At 45.6% G+C, this 23,288-nt stretch overlaps 1 protein-coding gene across 3 annotated transcripts in view; it reads left to right on the top strand.

Moving 5' to 3' along the window:
* The window catches only part of Syne2 (spectrin repeat containing nuclear envelope protein 2), a 296,837-nt gene that overhangs the window by 240,376 nt on the left and 33,173 nt on the right, over window positions 1–23,288 (top strand). For all 3 annotated transcript variants that reach the window (XM_087911749.1, XM_087911748.1, XM_087911747.1), the window contains exons 89-99: window positions 1,612–1,791; window positions 2,615–2,743; window positions 4,549–4,703; window positions 4,794–4,938; window positions 5,556–5,650; window positions 7,004–7,238; window positions 9,797–9,991; window positions 11,651–11,776; window positions 18,243–18,398; window positions 20,344–20,502; window positions 21,405–21,571. In XM_087911749.1, coding sequence (XP_087767875.1) covers window positions 1,612–1,791; window positions 2,615–2,743; window positions 4,549–4,703; window positions 4,794–4,938; window positions 5,556–5,650; window positions 7,004–7,238; window positions 9,797–9,991; window positions 11,651–11,776; window positions 18,243–18,398; window positions 20,344–20,502; window positions 21,405–21,571 — 1,742 coding nt within the window. The remainder of the gene's footprint in view (window positions 1–1,611; window positions 1,792–2,614; window positions 2,744–4,548; window positions 4,704–4,793; window positions 4,939–5,555; window positions 5,651–7,003; window positions 7,239–9,796; window positions 9,992–11,650; window positions 11,777–18,242; window positions 18,399–20,343; window positions 20,503–21,404; window positions 21,572–23,288) is intronic.

Here is a 23,288-nt window from a genome sequence, read left to right as displayed (position 1 = left end):
CTGAAATAGAAGCCATGGTACCTCACCTGGTTGTGATCATAAAAGAATCTCTTGACTCAAAAATAATCCTGGGTAGGTAGGTGGGGCTAGAGAGATGACCCAGCAGGTATGAATGAGTACTGCTTCTCCAGAGGACCCGTTTGTCTCTCAGCATCCATACTGGGTAGCTCAGTCACCAGTAATACCAGTTCTATGGGATCAGACACCTTCTTCTGGCTCCCATGAGTACCTCTACAGAGGTGTGCATACACACACATGAACGTTTGTACAAATCTTAACTAAGGTTTCTATTGCTGTGATAAAACACCATGACTGAAAGCAACTTGGAAACAAAGGGGGTTATTTCAGCTTATAGTTACATATGACAACCCATCAGCAAAGGCGGTGATAGCAGGAACTCAGGGCAGAGCACATCCTGAAGCAGAGGCATGGAGGCACGCTGCTTACTGGCTTGCTCTTCATGACTTGCTTTGACCTATCGTGTATAACCACGGGTGGCACCATCCATAGTGAACTGGGCCCACTCATATCGGTCATTAATTAAGAAAATGTCCTACAAGCTTTCCTACAGGCCAGTGTGGTGAGGGCACTTTTCTCAGCTGAGGTTCCTGCTCCCCAAATGAGTCTAGCTTGGGTCAGATTGACAAAACACTAGCCGGCGCAACACACAGAATTTGAAACAAAAAGAAGTCTTGGTGGTGGTGGTGCTGGTGGTGAGGAGGAGGAGCAGGAGAGTTGGGGATATGGCTCAGTGGATAAAACACTTGCCACAAGAATGAGGACCTAAATTCAATCCTATGTCCAGAGCTAAGTGTGGCTATTGAAATCCCCATGCTGTAGAGGTGGACGTAGCAGGGCTCACTGGCCAGTCAGCCTAGCCAAGTCAGCGAGCTTCGGCCGGCGAAGAGACTGTGACTCAAAATATAATACACAAGGTGGACAGCTCAAACACTTACTCATGCCCATACATACCCTCACATATATCAGAAATACCAAACCTGGACTTGGTGCCGTGTGAGGATGGCTTTTTTGGGGGGTCATGGTTTTAGGCTGTAAGAGCAGAGCAGTTTCAGCTGTGCTGTCTTTCCAGGACTGTGAGGGGGAACCCCGAAGGTGAAGGTGCCACAGTATGTATCTTAGCGAGCAAGATGTGTTTCGTATCGTGTGACCTAGGTCAAATCAAAAATGAGGAACAGATTGAGAGTAGCCTGCCGTCTGCCTTCTTAGAGAGCCGCTGCTGCTGATACATGCTTCCATTTATACTGGGATGTATCGTCACCGGCAAGGGACAGCCTATAGTGATTCTTGAGCAGATTTAAAAGTCCATCCCTTAAGTATTGGATAATTAGAAGCACAAAGCACATAAGTCGTCTTGGTTAGTCTTCAGCTGCTGGGGCCTGGAGCCACTCTGGTGGGAATGAGAGGTTCGTCTCTAAACTGCCAAATTTCAGATCGGCACCAGGAAAAGATACATCGTCTTCAGAAAAGCTTAAGTTTTTCTGCTATTGAAAATAGACAGTAGCAGCCACAACAAATTTATAGAAGCATAGTGGCAGGGGCTGGGGACCGTGGATTGGGGGAGTCAGCATTTTGTCCTTTCTCCTTCCCCAGGAGCTGCAGCATGGTGTACTGGAGACGAAAGAGGCCTTCCTTGCAAACTCCACCCTCCTGGACCAGCTCCCACAGCCTGCAGATCCCAGCACCCCTGGGCTCCATTCTGGACAACTGCACTCCCTCCAGACAGCTGCCTATCTGGAAAAGATGCTGCTGGCGAAATCCAATGAATTTGAGGTTCATCTTGTTCTTCTTCCGTTTGAATGGTGCTTATGGGATTCTCATGCCGCCCTACCCACGCTGCTGAATCATGTGAAGCGATTGTGCTGTGTGCATAGCACTTTAGGGAAGCTGTAGAGTGAAGCCCTCCCAAACGTAGTCTTGCTTAATCACGTTGGCAAGGGCTAGCTCTGAAACAGCCGTTTCTTCTTTACCAACTATGTTAATTTAACAAGGAGTATGTGTCATACCCTGTTCAGATCTCATTATCTGCATTTCTTGGGAGGGGGGGCTTTTTTTGGTTTGTTTTGTTTTGTTTGTTTGTTTTTTGGGGTTTTTTTGTTTTTGTTTTTTGAGACAGGGTTCTTTGTGTATCCCTGGCTATCCTGGAACTTGTTCTATAAACCACGCTGGCCTCAAACTCACAAAAATCCTCCTCTGTCTCCCTAGTGCTGGGATTAAAGGCATGTGCCACCATTACTGGGCTGTTATCTGGATTTCTAAGTAGAATAATTGAGACAGGCATGGCTGCTGGAATCCCCATTGATTACCCACATTGTAGAGTGCAAACTACATAGAAAGCCATGAATCTCTACTATTGTCTCAGTAGCATCAGGACGGAGAAAACTTAAGTAGTGGTACAAAGGGACCAGAATGCTCCCTTCCCTGTGTGGAACTGGTCTAGGAAGACCAAAGCCACAGAATGAAGTCCCAGGGCCTTTGCAGACCTCTGTAAAATTTGGAGGGGAAAATAACTTGAACTCTTAACAGCCAGGGATGCTGTGCTGAATTCTGCCATACACACTCTTGAAATTATTCTAATGAACATGTCCCTTTACAGATTGTTCTGACACAGTTTAAGGATTTTGGGGACCGGCTGGACTATTTAAAAGATCTTATTATGCACGAGGAAGAAAACTTGAAGAAACTTTACCATGAAGAGACAGAAGAAGTTCCTGGATCATTCCTGGTATTGGCAAAATGTGTCTTTCCTAAGGGCTTAGCTTTTCCATTGGGTAAAAAAACAATAAGCTAGTTACTGCTGTGAGAATCTGCTCACACCCTAGCTCACGAGCTCAGTCATTCACGTCCCTTTCATCTGCGTCCTGATTAATTCATGAGCTCAGTCCTTCACTTCCCTTTCATCCCTGCTCTGATTTCCTAATCAATTATTAGTATAGCGATGTTATTAATGTGTATGTACTGTCCATAGGTGTTTTTATCTGGAGATCATTGTGAACCAGCTTCACTGAACCCACATATTCAAGGAAGGCTCTGTTGTGATTAATTGGACTTTTTGGGGTTGGTTTGAAGATCAAATATAAAATATTCTATTGAAATTGGGCATTTTTTTCTTTTTAATCACCTTAGCGAGTTTTATATAATTAACGTAAGATAAACAAAGAAACTAATGAATCCTGGACCCTGCAGATGCCCAAAGATCAGTATTTATAACCTTAATGAGGAATTAGCAGTGACGAGATGTTGTCCAAACCCAGGCCACCTTTTAGTTTTGTAAACAAAATTGTATGTAAGCCCAGTCATCCTTCTACATATGCATTGCCCGCTATGAGGACGGAGTTGAGAGGTTGCTTTCCAGACAAGATGGGCCACAAAGCTAAAACCCAAAGACGTTGTTGTTCCTGACCCAGACTGTAACAGCGGAGCTCGAGAGAAAGCGCGGAAATTGTGGAAAGTGTTACTGAACACACTGTAGACATATTGTTGACCTAGAGGCTCACACCCTAGGAAAACAAGGTCGAATGTTTCCTTCAAGTCTGATTTAAGCACCACACTCAGCCAGGAACATATTAAGGATCAGATTTTCATAAAATGTGTAGGCATTCTGTGACTTGCTGAAGGTCACATTATTGGCAGGTTATATAGGGCTCAGAGGCCCAGAATTGTTCTTTAAAAACAAAACAAAACAAAACAAAAGCCCTCATTTTCAGTCTTGCTTAAGGACAGAATTTAGTGTGCCTCCCTACTTCTTGGACTGCTTAGGCGCTGCTCCTGTGTGTTACTTTTCTCATGGCTGTGACAGAATTTCTGGCAAAGGCAACTTGCAAAGGGTTTGGAGACCAGCAAGATGGCTCTGCAGGTGGAGCCCACATATAGGTTGGAGGAGAGAGCCAGTTCCACAGAGGAGCCCTCTGACATCACGCATGCACACACCCAATAATAGCAGAGGTTTCACAAAGAAGGAGGGTTATTCTGTCTCGTGATTTTAGGGCCCACAGTATATCATGGTAGGGCGGGCATGCTCAGTTGGGAGTGTGAGGTGGCCTGATACACTGAGCGGAGTGTCAGGGAGTCAGGAAGCGTGCTCGGGTGGAAGAGTGAGGTGGGACACACACACCCATAGTCAGGAAGCAGAGAGAGACGAGTGGTGGCAGTCGGCTGGTTGCTTCTCTTTCTCTTTTTGCTCAGTCATGCCTCACACCCCATAGGATGCTATCTTCCAAGAGCTGTCTTCTCTCCTCAGTTAAATCTCCCCGAAGTCACCTTGACAGACATTCCCGAGGATGTGTCTCCTAGGTGATTCTGAATCTTGTCAAAGTTGACAGGTCAGAGTAGCCACCATGCCATATATACAGGCAGGTGTCCACAGATAGGAACACCAATGAGAAATTTAAGTTTGGACCCAGTTCTAGCTCTAACTGTTTGACTATATGTAAGTTGTATTATCTATTCAGGCCTTGTTTTCCCTCATCTTTACGGTAAGGAGGCCATCTCATCATGTAGACATTTTATCTGTACTTTTTTTTTCCACAGAACCACGTACTGGTGCTGACAGCCCAGTCCCCTGACATTGAACGTTTGAATGAAGAGAGCCTCAGGCTCCCCCTCAGTGACATAACAATAAAAATATTACAAAATGTGAACCGCCAGTGGATCCGGGCAACGGCCACGGCGCTGGACCACTGCAGGTCAGAACACCCCTCCCTACCATGGCTTCAGAGAAGGTAGAATTAACATCATTGTAAGGCTCGGTTTTGTTTGTTTTCAAATCTTTATAGCAAGCTTCAGGGAAATGGGTTGAATGAAAACTTCCTTCATTACTGTGAGAAATGGATCCAGCTTCTGGAGAAGATGAAAGAAGCACTTGCTGTGAACGTCGCCCACAGCCTCCCAGCTCTCCTGGAGCAACAGAAAACCTATGAGGTAAACCTGGGCTCTGCCATTCCTCAGCTACTCACCCTGGGGCAGAAGGCAGGGCAAAGAGATGCAAATGAAACAAAAGGAGTTCAAAAAAAAAAAAAACAACTTAATTTAATTGTCCCCCCATGATCATAGCGTTTAGGCATAGCTACTATTACTAGGGTCTGATTTTTTTCAGTATTATGTACATAAATCATATTAATATATGCTGGGAGGTGGTGTAGCACATCTTTAATTCCAGCATTCAGGAGGCAGAGGCAGGCAGATCTCAGTCAGTTCAAGGCCAGCCTGGTCTAGAAGAGCTAGTTCCAGGACAGGATCTAAAGCTATAGAGAAACCCTGCCTCGGGTGGGGGGGGGGGGGGGGGGAAGCAACCAAAACACAAACAAACAAACAAAACAAACAGAGAAACCCTATCTCAAAAAAACAAAATAATAATAATAATAATAAATACCTAAATAATATTAAAATGATGGTTGAACAGTTTTTCAGTTGACGTCCAGTAACTTGAAAAGCATTCACTCCACAGGTCCTCCGAGAGCTTTACTAGGAAGCAGTAAGTTCCAGATTCCTAACAATGAATATGTCAACTGATAGTTTATGCTTTGGTCCGTAAACAGATGCTGGAAGCGGAAGTTTCCATCAACCAGACAGTTGCTGATGCTTATGCGGCCCAGTCCTTACAGCTCCTGGACACAGCAGAAACCGAGACCAGGTCAGCTGTGTGGGATTCTAGAACTAATGCACTTGGCGGGACAGGCCTTCTGACCCGGGAGCCTTTGCGCATGATTATGGGGTGCTGTGTGGCCTTTTAATCAATTGATATAATGCTATGATGAGTTCTCATCTCTCGGGGTAACTAATTAGCCTTTGCCTCCTTATCTTTGCTCGTGTGTGGAGCCTTGGGTCACCTCTCTTCCAGCTCTCCACAAGAGGCACCGTAGGTTTTTGTGAACCACAGTTCTTAGGGGCATGTTATAGTCTAATCCTTCTAACAGGTAACACGAAACTCTTCACTACATCTGTGCCCTGTAGCCTCACCATGGGACCAGCCTTCTTCCAACACATCAGGACAGGGTTGTGCCTCATGGTCACATAAATACTAATGGTGCTTTGTCCTGTCGGAAGTGGATGAGGTTGCCAGTGCAGAGGCTTCTGGGTAGGGCCGCTCCCCGAGCATATTAACTAAGTTTTGAATGATGTGTCTGTGTTACCCTTCTCTCTCCCATCTCACCCGTGAGGTTTTGTTATTGGACAATAAGTCGTAACGTGCCATTCAATATCCCAAGCATGAAGCTGTGTCATAGTCATAAGAGGAGAGCTGTCTCCCCAGGATGTCTCCCAGGATGTCTCCCCAGGATGTCTCCCCAAGATGGAGTCAGTGGGCAGCAGCAGGCAGGCTAGGCAGAGCCCTGAGGCCAGCCTGCTGAGCACAGCTGAACCATTGCTTATGGAGCTAGTTGACACGGCCAGAATCCAGAGGTGGCCCAGCTGTTCGAATCTCTGAGTACCCTGATAGGTTACCATTTCCCTGCCTCCGAATCTTCTTTCACATAGCCTGTGTCTCCACAGTCCTCGAGAGATACACGTAGGCCCTGTCCAGTGCAGTAAGCTACTTTGATTACTCATTATGACAAGCAGGACTTTCCCATGATAGAGAACAGCCTCATGTCTCACGTGAGTGGTTTTGTTCACCTGAGAAGAGCTAGTTGGGTGACCATGGTGTCGCTCACTCTTGGGTGTTTGGTTATGTAAAGTACTGCAGTGCATGGCCAAACAGCCACCCTTTTAGCCATTTTCCATTGATCCAGTTCCTAGATTTCCAGGAAGATCTGGCATCGTGTACGTTAAGATAGCTCAGTGTGTTTAAGGGAATGCTTCCCAGGGTGCTGACCAAACATCAGGCTAGGTCTGCCTGTGACATCACACCCTCACTGCTTAAGACAGGGTTCAGGTTTCATGACGCTGTGGTCTCACGCGAGTTGTGCGTGCAGACTTCTGTCCGTCCTCACTGGTTACCTTTAATATATGTCCGTGTTGGGACTCTCTCACCATCTGTTTCTCCTAGGCCAGAATTTGTCTCCGAAGTCTCAAAGCTCTCAGATGGGTGGCAGAGCGCTGCCCGGGGTGTCCAGCAGCGGAAGTGTGACATCGACAGGCAGGTGGCACAGTGGCAGTTCTTCACCACCTCTGTGGAGGACTTACTCCGTTTCCTCGCTGACACCGGCCACCTCCTGTCTGCAGTGAAGGAGCAGGACCGTCACAGCCTCTATCAAACCAGACGCCTCATCCACGAGCTGAAGGTAATATATGTGCGGTGTGGGAGTGTCTGAGTGAGGGCTTCTCTTGCTGTGAAGAGATGCCAGGACCACAGCAACCCTTATAAGGAAAACGATTTGCTGGGACTGGCTTACAGTTTCGTAGGTTCAGTTCATTGTCATCATGGCAGGACATGGCAGTACACAGGCAGACATGGTGCTGGAAAAGAAGCTGAGAGTTCTACATCTTGCAGGCCACAGACAGACTGTACTTGCCATATCTTGAGCTTATCTGTGACCTCAAAGCCCATTCCCACAGTGACACACTTCCTCCAACTTGGCCACGCCTCCTAATAGTACCACTCCCTATGGGTCAAGTATTCAAACACAGGAGTCTATGGGGGCCATTCCTATTCAAACCACCATGAGGTGAAAAGCACACAGGTTGGCGGGGCGGGAGAGTGGGAGGGGCTTTATATGCAAGATGTTTGTTCCGTGGAGGTTTTATTTGGATTTATTTTTATTATTTTTAATCATGTGTGGGCATGTGTATGTGAGTGCGGGTACTGGAAATGGCCAGAGGTGTTGGATCCCCCTGGAGCTGGCATTACAGGTGGTTATGAGCTGCCTGATATATGGGTGACGGGAACAGGACTCTGCTCTTCTGAAAGAGCAGTTTGTGCTCTTAAGCACTGAGCCATCTCTCCAGCCCCCTGAGGATTAATGTTTTCTGTTATGACCCAAATACTTTCTGTGCAATGGAAGGCCAGCTAGGTATGGCCACCCACAGCCTGGCCCCTAGTCTTGTACAGTCGGAAATAGAGATGTTCTCTCGAGCATGTGGGAAGAGCGTGCAAATGGGTAGGTAGAATGGGAGAAGCCCACGATGATGGGGTCACACCACTAAACACTTCAGGTACTGGCAAGCGTATAAGGTAGCCACAGGCAGAGTGCCGGACTCTTCAAGAGCAAATTCAGACAGCCAAGTGTGCGACAGAAAGGGTTTAGGGACTGGCAAGATGGCTCCGTGGGAAAAGGTGAGGGTAGCCAAGCCATCCCTGGGGCCCCCGGGATAAAAGAAAAGAACTGACTCCCACAAGTTGTCCCTTGACCTCCAGATGCACCCCGCCTCAACATATGTTCTATAAATAAATCAATGAACTAAAAATATTAAAGGAAAGCTGTGTCATGTGCATAGGATTAGAGTAAGTTATTGAATGCATTCCCTTCCTACTAAAGGGAACCACTCTCTACTAGAGATGCAGCCAAATGCCGTATCACCACCCCCAACATGCTGGGCTGGCCTTATTCACTTATCCGGTCATCAAATATTTACCGAGTGCCACCTCTGGGCTGGTCTCTGTCCTCATCGGTGAAAGAAGGAGAAAACTCCTGCTCTCGTGGACACATTCAGGCAAATGAACAGGAAAATACCCGCTGGCAATCACCATGTATAGATAATTAACAGAGGAGCTGGTAGCTGCTTTAGATCTGGGTGCCCTCTGTGACTGTGGCATTTAAACTGAGGCCTGCATGATGAGAAATGAGCAAACCCCACAAAGATTTGGGATACAGTCTGGATGTTACAAACACACAAACACACACACACACACACACACAAAAACTGAGTCAGAGAAGAGTCGAAGGTTTGGGCCAGCGCATCTTAATAAATCTCATGCCACTGGCCAAGTCAGGGAGGACCAGAAGAGGACAGGCCTCCTGTCTGAGGCGACGTGAGGGGCAGCACACTGCTCCTTTCAGAAGTGTGAATAAGTTAGAATTTCTCCTGATTTTTTTCTGTGTGTTGGAAATAGCCTGCTCCAATCTGTGGTAAGCCTATGTCATATTCAGATCAAATTGTTCTTTTATCTATTGATCAGTATGTGTCATAAGTTTCACTATGTGCCTTTGAGGTATTCCTTCTCCTGTAATCTCGTTCCTATTTCCCTAGTATAATGTGCATGCTCTATTCTTCTGAGTTACCCTGGTGATAACCTGTATAATGATTTCAGTTCAGAGACTAATCATTTTCCTAATGCTCTGGGATCCCTCTTGCCTTGTAGATTTTCATTCTATAAATATAAGTGTGTGTGTGTGTGTGTGTGTGTGTGTGTGTGTGTGTGTGTGTGTGTGCCTTTTTCCCTACATGTACGCCTGTGCACTGTGTGGTACCCTCACAGACCAGAAGAGGGTGTTCTGTCCCTTGGTACTAGAGTTACAGACAATTGTGAGCCATCATGTGGGGCTGGGATTGAACCAGGGTCCTCTGGAAGAGTAGTCAGTGCTCTTAACCACTGAACCATTGCTCCAGCACCCTAAATACATGGCGTTTTTCTTGCTGTTATTTTCCAGTCTTTTATTCTACTAAGAATCTTAACTGTTACTAGTCCTTGAACGTTTTTCTATGGCCCCCTCATCTGGGAGTATAGACTTACTCAGAGTTCAACAGCAGCTTTTGACGTATGTTTTGTGCATGGCCTCATCCTGCACGTACATTCTGTACAGATATGTCTGATTTGTGTAGAATTTAATATTTCAGAGAAATCCACAGTCATATTCTCACCACCCCAGAGGCCTAAGGCAAACCCTGTTTTCTTTTGTAGAACAAAGAGATCCATGTTCAGAGGCAGCGAACCACCTATGAGCTGGCCTTGGAGGCTGGGGAGAAATTACGGAACACACCCAGCCTGGAAACTAGAGAGTTCATTGACAGGCAAGTCAACAAGCTTCAGGACACTTGGAAGGACACTGAGCTCAGCCTGGGAGAGATGATCAGCCAGCTCCAGACCACAGCAGAGGTCAGTGTGACACTGTAATACACTACATATGGTTCTTATTGGCCTTGCAGCAAGAATGGTTTTTAAAACTCTGGTATTCTGCCAAGTGGTAATATAGCCCTTTAATCCCAGCACTCAGGAGACAGAGGCAGGCAGATCTCTGTGAGTTCCATGTTAGCCTGGTCTACAAGAGCGAGCTCCAGGACAGCCAAGGCTACACTGAGAAGCTCTGTCTAGAAAAACCAAAAAAATAAAAAATAAAAAATAAAATAAAATAAATAAAATCTGGTATTCTGAATTTTCCAAGTCAGTTCCTACCAATATATACGAGTCATGTCAGTTACTACTATTAATAAAATAATAATTGTATGGGAAAAACAAGTATTGCAAATGTAAACACTTGAGATGCTATGAAGATATTTACTTTGGGCTGGTGGGATGGCTCAGTGGGTAAAGGTACTTGGTGCCAAGCCTACGACCTGAGTTCAATCCCTGGAAACCACATGGTGGAAAGAGAAAACCAACTCCTGCAAAATGCCCTCTGACTCCCATCATGTACTGTGGAACACCCACCTCACACACTAAATAAATAAGTAGATAAATACATGTAAGAACAGTTTGATGAGACATGAAACAGTCATGTTCACTGGATGTTCAGTGCATGAAACTAACACCGCACTTAGGCTCCAGCCTGGGTAGGACACGTGAGAAGCAGAGTCATGCTGTGTTTCTCTGCTATCATCAGAGAATGAACGTACTCCTCCACAGACAGGAGTTTCTTGGGTAATCGATCACTATGAGTTTAAGAACGGAAAAGTTTTGAGTCATTAGTAGGAAAATCTTGGTTTTGGTCTGTTTGGTTGGCTGGTTTGTTTTTGTTTTTTTTTTTTTGGTTTTGCCAGAATACTAAGTTGTTCTAAAGGACTGAATTGTGTTAAGCTTAATGACCCAACACCACAATGCTCTTGAATTTCAAATGCTGTTTTTATTTCTCTTGTCAAAATATTAAGCTATTTTTGTTTTGTGTCTGTGCTTATTCCTGGCATCCCTCTAATCTGTGTGTGCACTGAAAACCGTTAACAGAGCAGTCTTTCTAAGTCGGTAGTAAATGTCTGTGAGCTGGTCGGAGCGCCTGTGCTGTGAACAGGGTGTGTGAGTTTTGTTCTGTGGGGTACGTGACATGCGTGAGCTAGCGGAGCAGATACAACTTGAAAACTCTTTGCAAACCCCAAAGTCTTTCAAGCAGAAGGCAGCAGGCGGAAAGGGGGGCTGCAAGTCTGGCCAAAGCCAGGCATCAGAAGAGGCCAAGGGGGTGACCCGAAGAGATAAACAAGAGGGGGAATAGCTGTGTACTTTGCCCGACTCTGCTATTGGGGTGCACACTGAAGATGTAGATGCTAAAATTCAATCCTTACAGTAGCTTCTTTGATATGGACATGTCCAAAAGTGATATAATAGATCAGAAAGATGAAGGGAGATACTTCCAAACCAATCCATCCCAGGGATTATGTCCCACATCTCCCTTCAGGTCAGTCTGCACAAGACAGGAACCGATTCCTGGGTGGTTTCTCCAAACTACCTAAAAGACAGAGCGTGTGCGTTAAATGAGCGAGTGGGTCTGTTCTGTAGTTCAGTCTGGAGAGCCAAGGACTTACCGGTTTTAATGCTGTTTTCAAATAGACCTGGGACCAGTGTGAAAAGAAAATCAAGGAGCTGAAAAGCAAGCTGCAAGTCCTGAAAGCACAAAGCAAAAATCCTCTCCCCGAACTTCACGAGGACCTCCACAGAGAAAAGGAGCTGATTAAGGTATTGATGTCTGAGCCAGTGACCAAGATAATCACAGAGCTGCCTTCTGGGCACTTACAATGTTTGCCTGCCTCTCTCTCTGTGATAAAGCTAAGGTTTCTGATCAGTTGCAAAAGCCATCATTCTGGTCTCTTAAGTATGAGAATTGATGTTAGATCATACGGTCATTGTTTAAAGATGAGAAAGGCTTTTACGAAATGAGCTGCACATCACAGGCTCATGGGGCAATTCTCCTTCGTGTCCTCTATCTGTTTCTTCTCTGTGGTATAAGAACTGGCCTCTGAGAATTTTTAATTGATTTGTGAATGCATATGCGTGTGTTGTATGGAGGTCAGACAACAGCCCTGGGCCTCAGTCTTCAGCCTCCACCATGATTGATACAGCGTTTCTCATGCTGTTTGTTCTTTTGCTAAATACTCCAGACTAGCTAGCCAGTGAGCTTCTGGGGGATTCCCCTATCTCTGAACCCCCATCTTGCCATCCGTAGGAGTGCTGGGATTACAGATATGTGCCACTGTGTCTGACTTGCATGTGGGTCCAGGGATCTGAACTTAGGTCATCAGACTTCCGTAGTAAGAGCTTTTACCCACCAAGCCATGTTCCTGACCCTGACTGCACTTTAAAAAAAAAAGACAAAGGAAAAACTGTTTACCCTGACCTTGTCTTTGAAGTAAGAGTGAGGTATGACTTAAAAACTCACCTTGAACACCAGCAGAGTTGAGTTCTTTTGGTTAAGTATAACATATAAATCCTTCCAAACTATGTTCTGCCTAATTAGCAAATGTTCTTGAACATCAAAGGTCTTTGTAGAAGATGGAGAAGAGTTATAGATAGGAACTAGGATCACTGAACACCAGGGCAGGAACTTCTATGTCTCTTTTTTGTCCGCAGGTTTGGTATTTAAGAGATTTTTTTTTTCTGAATACTTTGGAATGGTTTCTTAATTTTTTCTTCCTTCAGTGACTAGGGATTGAATTAGAAAACAAAAGTAGAAAGAAATATATGGTCTTTTTAAAAATTTATTTATTTTCTGTATATGAGTGTTCTACCTACATGTACACCTTTAAACCAGAAGAGGGCATCAGATCCCAGATGGTTGTAAACTGCCATGTGGTTGCTGGAATTTGAACTCAGGACCTCTGGAAAAGTAGCCAGTGCTCTTAACCTCTGAGCCATCTCTCCAGCCCCAACATATATTATCTTATACTGGAATCTGTGTCAGAAAGTAATGTCTTTCTTCCTGTGTACATTTTCTCTTTGTCATAAAAATTTTCCTAATGTACTTTCAAAGCCGTAACAAATGGCATAAAGGCTGGCTGGGCATTGTAGGTCACTCCTGTTGATGAGTCTCAGCACTTGGGAGGTAGAGGCAGGAAGACCAGAAGGTCAGCCTCATCCTTGACTCCACAGCAAGTTCTAGGCCAACCTAGGCTAGACAAGACCTCTCTCAAAATTAATTAACTAATGTAAAATACTAACAGGACAAAGGGCTATAGCTATCCCTCAGTGGCAGAGTGCTCTTAGCATATACAAGGCTCCAGCTCCCTCCCCAGCATCCCAAGGAAACAAAAACCACAATAAACAGGCATTGCAGTCATCACTGGGGTTGAGACACGAAACTCTAAATTCCTGGTGTCTTTGAGCTTTCTGGTGGTCTCCATAAAACTGACTCTGCTGTTCACTAGTCAGCACATTTATTTATTGCTTTAATAATAGTTATATTATTCTCATTGGAATATTAGAAGTGCTGCCTTCTGGTCCTAAACTTCTTAAAGCAGCCCATACTGTATAGCATGTCCTATGCAACATTCCCGTCGTTCATTGGTTCCCCTTGCCACTTCGTTCCCATGACTGTCAGTCCACACAGTATGAACACAGTCCATCCGTCCTTCCATGCCAGTTGACGTTAGATGTTTTTCAACCTTTGTTAGTCTGGGGTGTAGTCTGGCAGTTGAACTTTTCTTCCTGTCTGTTGCCCCATCAAGTCAGCTCTCATGAACTGCCTGTTGCTATTTCCCCCAACTTTTGTGTTGGGTTGTTTGCCACCTTGATTGGAACAAGTTACTTATTCTTAATACCACATATCTGTTAAGTATATACTTACAAATGTCTTCTACCAAACAGCTCATCTTTCTTTCTTTCTTAAAAAAAAATTTTTTGATGTCACTGGGTGAGTGTCTTAGGGTTTTATTGCTGTGAAGAGACACCACCATGACCACAGCAACAACAACTCTCCCTCCTCCTCTTCCTCCCCTCCTCCTCCTCCTCCTCCTCTTCCTTCTTCTTCTTCTTCTTCTGGTGTGAGAGAATTGTCTGTATTCTGTCAATCATGTTTTAAATAAATGCTGATTGGCCAGGCAGGAGGTGTAGGCAAGAAAGCCAGACAGGAAGTGGAAATGATGCAAGGAGAGCAGAATTCTGGGAAGGAGGAAGTTGATTCCTCCCACTCCTGCCCAGACCACCAAAGCAGCAGGATGTGATCTGCCCCACTGAAAAAGGTACTGAGCCACATGGCTAACATAGATCAGAAAAATGGGTTAATATAAGCTACAAGAGCCAATAAGTAGCCTGACCTAATGGGCCAATCAGCTTTATTTAAAACATGATTGACAGATTACAGACAATTCTCCCGCACCATAGCCCCTCATGTTACCTCCTCCTCCTCTTCTTCCTCTTCCTCCTCCTCCTTCTTCTCCTCCTCCTCCTCCTGCTCCTGCTTCTTCTGCTTCTGTTGCTTCTGCTGGTGCTGCCACTTCTTTTTCTTCTTCTTCTTCTTCTTCGTCGTCGTCTTCTTCTTCTTCTTCTTCTTCTTCTTCTTCTTCTTCTTCTTCTTCTTCTCCTTCTCCTTCTCCTCCTCCTCCTCCTCCTCCTCCTCCTCCTCCTTCTTCTTCTCCTCCTCCTCCTCCTCCTCCTCCTCTCCTATATTACATCCTGACTGCAGCCTCCCCTTCCTCCAGATCCATGTCCCCTCTGTCTCCCTTCAAAACAGACATCAAACAAATACAGCGTAACAAGCTACAGTTAGACGAGGCAGATACCATCCCATCAAGACTGGACAAGATAACCCAGTTGGAGAAAAGGGATCCCATAAGCAGACAAAAGAGTCAGCAACCACCCCAACTCCCACTGCCAGGAATCTCAAAGAACCCAAGTCATTCAGCCATAACATATAGGCAGAGAACCTAGATCAGACCCTCTAAGGGACTCCTTGATCTCTGTGAGCTCCCTTGAGTCCTGGTTAATTGATTGTGTGGACCATGTTCTCAGACCACAGCAACTCTTACAAAGGAAAACATTTAATTGGGACTGGCTTATAGTTCAGAGATCTAGTTCATTGTCATCATGGCAGGAAGGATGGCAGCACACGGGCTGATATGGTACCGGAAAATGAACTGAGAGTTCTAAATCTTGATCCACAGGCAGCAGGAAGTGAACTGGCTTGAGCTTCAGAGACCTCAAAGCCCACCCTCTAGTGACACACTTCCTCCAACAGAGCCAAACCTATTCTAACAAGGCCACACCTCCCAATAGTGCCACTCCCTATGGACCAAGTACTCAAATACATAAGTCTGTGGGAGCTATTCCTATTCAAACTTTCATAGTGAGCAACAAAAGTTGTAGTTTTGTGTGGGACTTCTGGTTCATGGTCTTGCCTTCATTTGTTTGAGACAGGGTTTTGCTATATAACCTAGACCAGTATCAAACTCTTGATCTTCCTCCCTCTACCTGCCAGAGCTGGCATTACAATTACTTGCCATCATAACCCAGCAATTTTGTGTGACTTTAATATAGACGAATGTGTGAATATTTTCCTATGTGATTGTGCCCCCCCTTTTTTTTTAGAAAATCACTTGTCTGTAACATATAAAATACACTTTTCTGTCTCCCCCTAGATGTCTCTAAGCTTTGCTTTTAAAACTCGCATCTTGATTTGTTCAGGAATTGTTTACATATGTTTTAAGTGAAAGTTCATTTTGAAGTGTTATTCCAATGACTAACCATTTAACTTCCCAGAGCCTGCGTATTTAATAGACCCATGCCAGATATCAAATTAACATACAAACAACATTTGTTCCACAGTTCTCTTCTCCCTTTCTTTGGCTCTAATATCAAACTGTCAGTAGAAGGGTATGGGAGGTGGGGCAGAAAGATTGGGAATTAAGACTTAGTGTCAGCTGTGTAGAGAGTTTAAAGCCATACTGGGCTACATCAAGTTTAGATCAAGATGTGAATAACAAGTGAGAGAATTTAACATCGCTCTCCGTTGATACGCAGAAATTTCCTTCTGTAAAGTTTAGACACCTGGGCCAACTGTGAGATGGAAACCTTTAAGCTGTCACCATTTCTTCAAATGTCACACTCCTCAGTTTCCAGCAGAGTCTGTGGCTTTTGTCGGCTCAGCCCCATTTATCAGTGGAAACAGTCGTGGCTGAGATCCTCAGATTCATCCAAGCCGTGACCATATTCCGAACCAATCCCAAGTAACTGGAGGCCTGTCTGGTCCAAACCAATCCCCAGTAACAGGAGGCCTGTCTAGTCCAAACAGGTCCCAAGTAACTGGAGGGCTGTCTTGGATGGTGGCTATCATCTCAAAAGAATTGTGAGCTACCCAGCCGGTCTGAGCCCTACTTTCCTCATAAAGCTACATCCCATTATAGCCATGTTCATGTGGGGAATAACAGCACACACACACACACACACACACACACACACAGCATCCCTGCTTCAAAAAACCCAAAACAGAAATATGAAGCCCTCTAGTTTCAAGTGTTTCAAATAAGGGACAGTGAACTGACATGTATATTATTGAGCTATAAAGTTTTCATAGACTCTCTAGACTATTGTGAAAATTGCTACAGTGTACATCTGGACTTGTTGAAAGATCAACTCATTGGGACAGTTTTAATTTTAAAATAAGTTTTTGAATAATGTAGTCACATGGTTTTAAAATCAGAAGGTTCATAAGACACATATTAAAATTTTTTCCCTATTCATTCCTTACCACAGAAACAATTGATATGACTAATTTGTTGTATATTCTTCCTGAGACTTTCTTTATCCATGTTCAAGCATATGAGTGTGTATTCATCTTTTTCCCCTTTCTCTGTATGCGTGTGTGTGTGTGCACGTGCGCATACATGCATGCACTGATATGCATGCGTGTGTACAGGGAGACCAGAGGTCGATGTTGAATGCCATCTTTAGTTGCTCTCCACTTTATCCTATTTTGTTTGAGGCAGGGTCTCTCACGGAACCGGGAGCTCACTCATTCACCAGACTTGGTGGATAGCCAGCCCCAGGGATCCTCCTTGGCACTGCGAGGCATGCACCGCCATGCCTGGCTTTTCACATGGATGTGGAGGATAGCTCTGATTCTCCCTCACGCTCCCTTCCACAGCAAACGCTTGACCAAGCATCTACCCATCCCTTGTAGTTCAAATAGTAGTGCAGAAGGATGGGACTCGGCAGTTTCACTGTCAACTAAGACCATAGGAAAAGGCTTCTGCTGCCCTGTAATGATGAAAACATGCCTCTGTAGTACATGGAGCACTGAACAGCCACCCGTCAGAATTAGCACCTCATTACTGTGGCTGCTCTTTAGATTGATTTCTGGCCCAAGTGACACAGTATCTTCCTTCCGATGTCAACTGAAGGGCAGGAACCAAGAGGCCTGGAAAATGCACCAAGGATAAGTAACCCTAAATACAGTTAAAACCTGATAGACTCGGGGGTGTTTGGGCTGTTTCCTTTCACTTCCTCTGCAGTGAAAAGGATTTTCCTGATTGCTTCGATTCGTTAGATCCGAAAACTACTTCATTTTATAAACTAGTTGGAGCGGACAGGGTAGCTCGTGGGAGTCTTTGCCTAGCTAGTATGAGGCCCTAGGTTTGAGCTGCACGTGAATGAATGAATGAATGAATGAATGGTATAGGAAACTATCGGCTAATTAATCTCTGTTATTTATCAGCAAGCAATTTTTCCTTCTGTTGTTCAGAAAATCAAAAATAACTCCTTCCAAACAGAAGTGGGTGTTGTATGATGGCCCGCGTGTTAGTGGTGCACGCACCCATGCATTCGGGAAGCAAGAAATCACTCTTGCTGTGTGTGACCTACCTCTTAACATAGCCTCTGGATCGCAATCCAGAAACGTGTGCAGATCTTGCCCTTCTTACACGACACCCTCAGTAAAGGGCCTGGATGGCTTTAAAACAGAATGACTTTCTTAAACTCCCGCGACCTAAAGGAAGGAGCTTGAAGAGCTAAGGCTGTGTCCCCAGAGAGAAAGGTGGCTGTAGGCTGCCTGGCCAGGACCGCTGTAGCGGCTGTTTCTCATTCCGAAGGTCCCTCCCCTTCCCAGGCTCCCCTCCCCCAGAGCCTAATCAAAGGATTAGCCTACAGGTTTGGAAAGAGCAGGGCTGGAACTGAAGGCGCTTTTCCCCCTCTTTCTCCTTGTGTTTGAATGCAGGAAGTCGAGAAGCCTCTGGCTAACTGGACGCACAACTTGAAAGAGCTTCAAACTATGAAGGGGGACTTGAGTCGGCACATCCTGGCGGAGGACGTGACGGTTCTGAAGGAGCAGATTGAGCTTCTACACAGACAATGGGAGGATCTCTGCCTGAGAGTAAGTCAGCCAGCTTCAAAGTGCGGGGCTAAGGGGAGTTGACTGAAATGTCCCAAAGCCCAAGGAAAGGATCCTGACTTGTTGAAGCGTGGAGGCCCTATAGTGCTGGGACCGCTGTGCCCCCCACTGGTTCCGTTAGGAGGTAGCAACCTGTTTTAACAGATTTGACCTCTTTGTCTCAACGGGGTTCATGGCACAGCTTTGCGTGCTTCTACTGAGTTGTTTTGGGTTTTTTGGTTTTGAGTTCAGCTTAAGCTGGGAGGTAAGCAAGGGTCCTGCTGGCAGTGATTCTGCTTAGTGACTTGCAGAGATCAGTGCGAATCAGAGACCCCTCCCCTAGGCTAAACACCAGAACCTAGATGCCCACAGGCTGGGAGGGGCTATCTGAGAGCCAGCCTTTCCTGTAGTCAGATGTTTTGTCCTAGGAGCTGGTTTTTAAACTGCAAAGTGATTGACTGTAGCCTAAGGACCTCAGCCGATGGCTTCTACAGGATAAGAATGGAATTATGCTTGGAGTATTACACAGTTCAAGTCTGTGACAGGATCAAGGTGGAATTAAAGGGCTCAATTAATCTTAAAGGATCCTTGTTTTAAGGATACATAATTCTCAGGAAAAGTTAATTCCTTAATCTCATTATTTTGTGTGTGCATGCGCGCGCATGTGTGAATGAATTTGACATTTGTAAATACCTTGTTCTAAAGACGTTTTTAATTACATTTTGAAGTAAAAATACTTTATCAAAAACTCAGTTTTAGTAGTTACAGTGTGCTCTGTGTGTCTGTTAAATTGTTCCGATTCATGTTTTATGCAAAAGGAAATACTCAGAATCTTTAAAGTCTTCTAAGAGTCAAAAAAACTCAAAGAGCATCCTCCAGATGGTCCTAATTGTTACCATTGTGGACTCAATCCTGGCACAGAATGCCAGGATTCTTAGAAACTAAGAAATGAATAGATGCTGGAGGAATGGGAGCAAAATACTTGTTTCTCTAGGGATAGATTTTCGAGCCTTTTAAACGCATGTGGCTGGACAGGACACAGAAGGAGGCATTTGGATAGATTTTGGGGTCTTTTAAACGCATGTGGCTGGACAGGACACAGAAGGAGGCATTTGGATAGATTTTGGGGTCTTTTAAGCGCATGTGGCTGGACAGGACACAGAAGCAGGCATTTGGTATCTTCGCTCTGCAAAGAGCGGAGGTTCTTTTGTACATGGTGAGAAAACTCAGGGGACTGCAGCCACCTTTTCCTTTTCTATAAAGTGGGTGCTAAAACTAAAACCGAAGAACTCTTCCCTGCCCCATTTAAACTCTTAGGATTTCAAAGACTTTTAGAAACTGAGAATAGCTGTACATTTAGGAAGGCTGGTTTGTATTTTCTAGATGTAAATTTAACTGATAAATTGTAGCCATCTAAGAAAGGAGGGAAAGCTCCTTGGCTGCTTTTTTTTTTAATATTGTGATCTGGATGATACTTTTCAAAATAAGTAAGCTGAACACTGGCCTTCTGGATATACGGATTTGATCAGTTTTGAAAGGGAAAAGGTTTGGGCTACAAAGTTACAAGGTAGCATGCAGGAAGCAATCGGTAAATGTGTTACATTGAAAGAACAGGGAAAAGAAAGTTGAGCTATGCTTCTGTGTTTACCTAACCTTTCTTGTGTAGTGGGGCTTGTCAGTGTAAATACACGGAGTGCAAATGCCGTCCTTTCATCTTTCCTTAGTTTTTAGTGGCAGTTACCAAGGGTGAAAAAAAAACTTTTGTTAGTGCCGAGCCCTAGGTTTTGAGAGAACGAAACAGGTTTTAGAGACAGATGCTGACCAAAGTGAATGACATTGGTGCTCATTTGTGTTTGCGAGCCTTGGGGGGGGGGTGCTCACTTTTTTGGGAGCCAAAGAATTTTCCTTCCCTGCTAGCCTCGGCTACCAAAATGCATGTCATCCCTAGGTGGCTATCCGCAAGCAGGAGATTGAAGACAGGCTCAATTCATGGATCGTGTTCAATGAGAAAAACAAGGAATTGTGTGCTTGGCTGGTCCAGATGGAAAACAAAGTTCTACAGACAGCGGATATTAGCATTGAGGAAATGATTGAAAAGTTACAGAAGGTGAGTGAGGGCAGGGTGCCCACGTGGAGGACCAAGGGCTTCTGCAGGCTCAAAGAGCCATAGTGTCACATTGTCACATGGCAATGTTCATGTTTCAAGAGGACTATTTTTGGTCTTTCCAAAGGAGGAGGTAGGAAAGGTAGAGAACGTGAACTGTCATAGGTGGATACGGTGCTGAGGAAGGCTGCTTTCTCTCGGTTGGGAAGATGATGGTTTCTCTAGTTATTGTGACGAGGGACCCAAGTCAAAGAGGAAGCCAGCCTCGGTGACAGAGTGACTTGAGCATCTTTGTACAGCCACCCAAAACACCTCTCCACCAACCCTGGGGAACCTTGGACCTCAGGCTGACTCAGTTGAGTCCATTTAGTCTCGGCTCCACATTTGTGAGGGGAAACCAAGGGGTTCTCATAGCTCCGGTGATAGAGTTCTTGCCTTTGCATGCATGAAGCCCCGAGTTCAACCCTCAGCACTGCAAGGATAAAGAAAAAGAAAGTGCCTATAGGCAGGCATGGGAGCACATACCCACACCAACACTCAGGAGGCTAAGACGGGAGGATCATGAGCTGCAGGCCTGGACTACACCGTGAGATAGAGTCACTACAGCCTTAAACACTTTGTAGTCACCTAGCTGGTGTGAGCCATTCCTCCAAGAACTATGTTGACAAGTATAAGATTTTTTTTCCCCATTAACACTAATGTAGCCAGCGTGGGAGTACGTGCCTGCAATCCCATCACCTGGGAGGCAGAGGTGGGAGCATTGCCTGGAGTTCAGTGGGAGACCCTGTCCGATCAAGTACAAACAAACCCAAAGAGTGCATTAAGAGAGAACTGTGTGTGCCCTGGGCTGGAGAAGGACTGAGCTGGTGGTGATGGCTCGGACCTTGTGCTTTGGTGTCTGCCAGGACTGCATGGAGGAAATAAGCTCGTTCAGTGAAAGCAAGCTGCAGCTGAAGCAGATGGGCGAGCAGCTAATCAAGGCCAGCAGCAAGGCCAAGGCGGCCGAGATGGAGGACAAGCTCAGCAAAATCAACGACCGCTGGCAGCATCTTTTCGATGTCATTGGATCGAGGTAAGAAGTGGTCCCAGATAATTCACGTTTCCCTCTAGAGACTGCCTCCCAGAGCTGGTTAGCCAAGTCCGGTCTTCCTGCGTCGTAACCTGGCAGGTTTATAAATGTCCAGGTTTGCGGTTTGGGGGAGAGGAGTAGGAATTCTAAATTGAACAATAATTGGAGATGATATTTAAGTAAAGTTTGACATGAATTAGATGTGTGTGCATGGGGTTATCTAGGGATTAAATTCAGCCTCACAAACATGCTAGACAAGCACTCTAGCATGAGCTACCATTTTGATTGCTGCTGCTGCTGCTGCTGCTGCTGCTGCTGCTGCTGCTGCTGCTGCTGCTGCTGCTGCTGCTGCTGCTGCTATTGTTGAGAGCCGGTTTTGGCTATGTTCCCCAGGCCGACCTCCAACCAATCTTCCCTCCTCTGCCTCCCAAGCAGCCAGAGTACTTGCCACTATGCCCAGCTGGATTTGTTTTAAACAAGAGTTGGAAACTTGGTCTGGAAAGAGATCCTAAAGGGGAGGTCTCGTGGGAACTGTCACTCTCCGCTGGAATGAGCATTTCCCCCCCATGAAATTGTGCCTGCCTGTTCCTGCCTCACTCTGTGTAGGAGCAGCCGGGGGTCCTTGACTGCCCCCACAGCAAAAGCCCAGTGCGCACTGGGAGGGATCCTTTGTGACCATGCCAAGTCCTTGATGGGCACCTGGTCCCCTGGAGGACACAACTGGAGCAGCATCTTGTTCTCAGATGTGACCACAAATCAAAGCTCTGTTCTCCCGTGCCATGTTGTCATGTTGTCCAAAATAGAGCTGGTGATAGTTCCTCCCGTCAACAGCCAATGGCGATGCCCAGAGCTTTTAGATGGCTTTTGTTTCAAGTTTTCCATATGAAGACAGCACTCCCCCCCACCCCAGCCCCCCAAAACTACATTTTTTTATTGCAACTTGGTCTTCAGAGACATCTTAATTGGGGATCATTCATGCAACATTGTCTGCCACCGGCCTGTACATGTTTTACAGGCGTGAACATGCGAATGATTTGGAACTTAGAGGGGAGCTGGAGAGTATGTTAAGGTTTGTGGGGGGGGGGGAGAAGAATAGGATACTGTTAGTGATGTGTCGCATCCTTTACCTCTCTGATCACTAGAAACCATAAGTGAGCCCGACTCAGCAGAGACAGGGACTAAGTGGTGTTTGCATAGCAGGCAGGAAGTAAGATGGGTCCATTACATTAATAGGAGTGGCTATCTGGCAGCAGTAAAGCCGAGCATACGGTGAGTCCAGATCCTATCTTCTGAGAGTGGAGGGGTGGAGACAAGGAAAGAGCCATCCCAGATGGTCCTGAGTGAAGGCTCGAAACTCCCGAGAGCCACTGCAGGCAGTAAGAGACCCTTGTTATGAGCAAGCAGGTAGGCTGGGGAGCAGAAGAAAAGCCACCCAGGAAGGGACAGGAAGCCCCATCGGCACAGTATAAGAATTGATCCTGGGGGAGATGGGAGCCTTGGCCGTCAGCCACAGATTTGGCCTCCTTAGTCAAGTCTGAGTCCGCTGTGGTCCCCCAGTGGTGGCAGAGTTCCTAAAGAATGACCAGGAGAACCTGCTGGAAGATGAGGCAGGGCTGAATTCAGCTTCTCTCAACTACCATTTAAAAAAGAAGCAGGACACTAGCAAGACTTAAGTTCTGAGCCTCTGCTGGCTTTCCTGTGTACTCATTGTAGCAAGTCT

Source organism: Myodes glareolus, chromosome 11 (genome assembly GCF_982192425.1).
Source record: "Myodes glareolus chromosome 11, mMyoGla1.1, whole genome shotgun sequence".
NCBI classification, from domain to species: Eukaryota; Metazoa; Chordata; class Mammalia; order Rodentia; family Cricetidae; genus Myodes; species Myodes glareolus.
The sequence above is the reverse complement of the archived record's forward strand: the minus strand, read 5'-3'. Positions and strand labels throughout refer to the sequence as shown.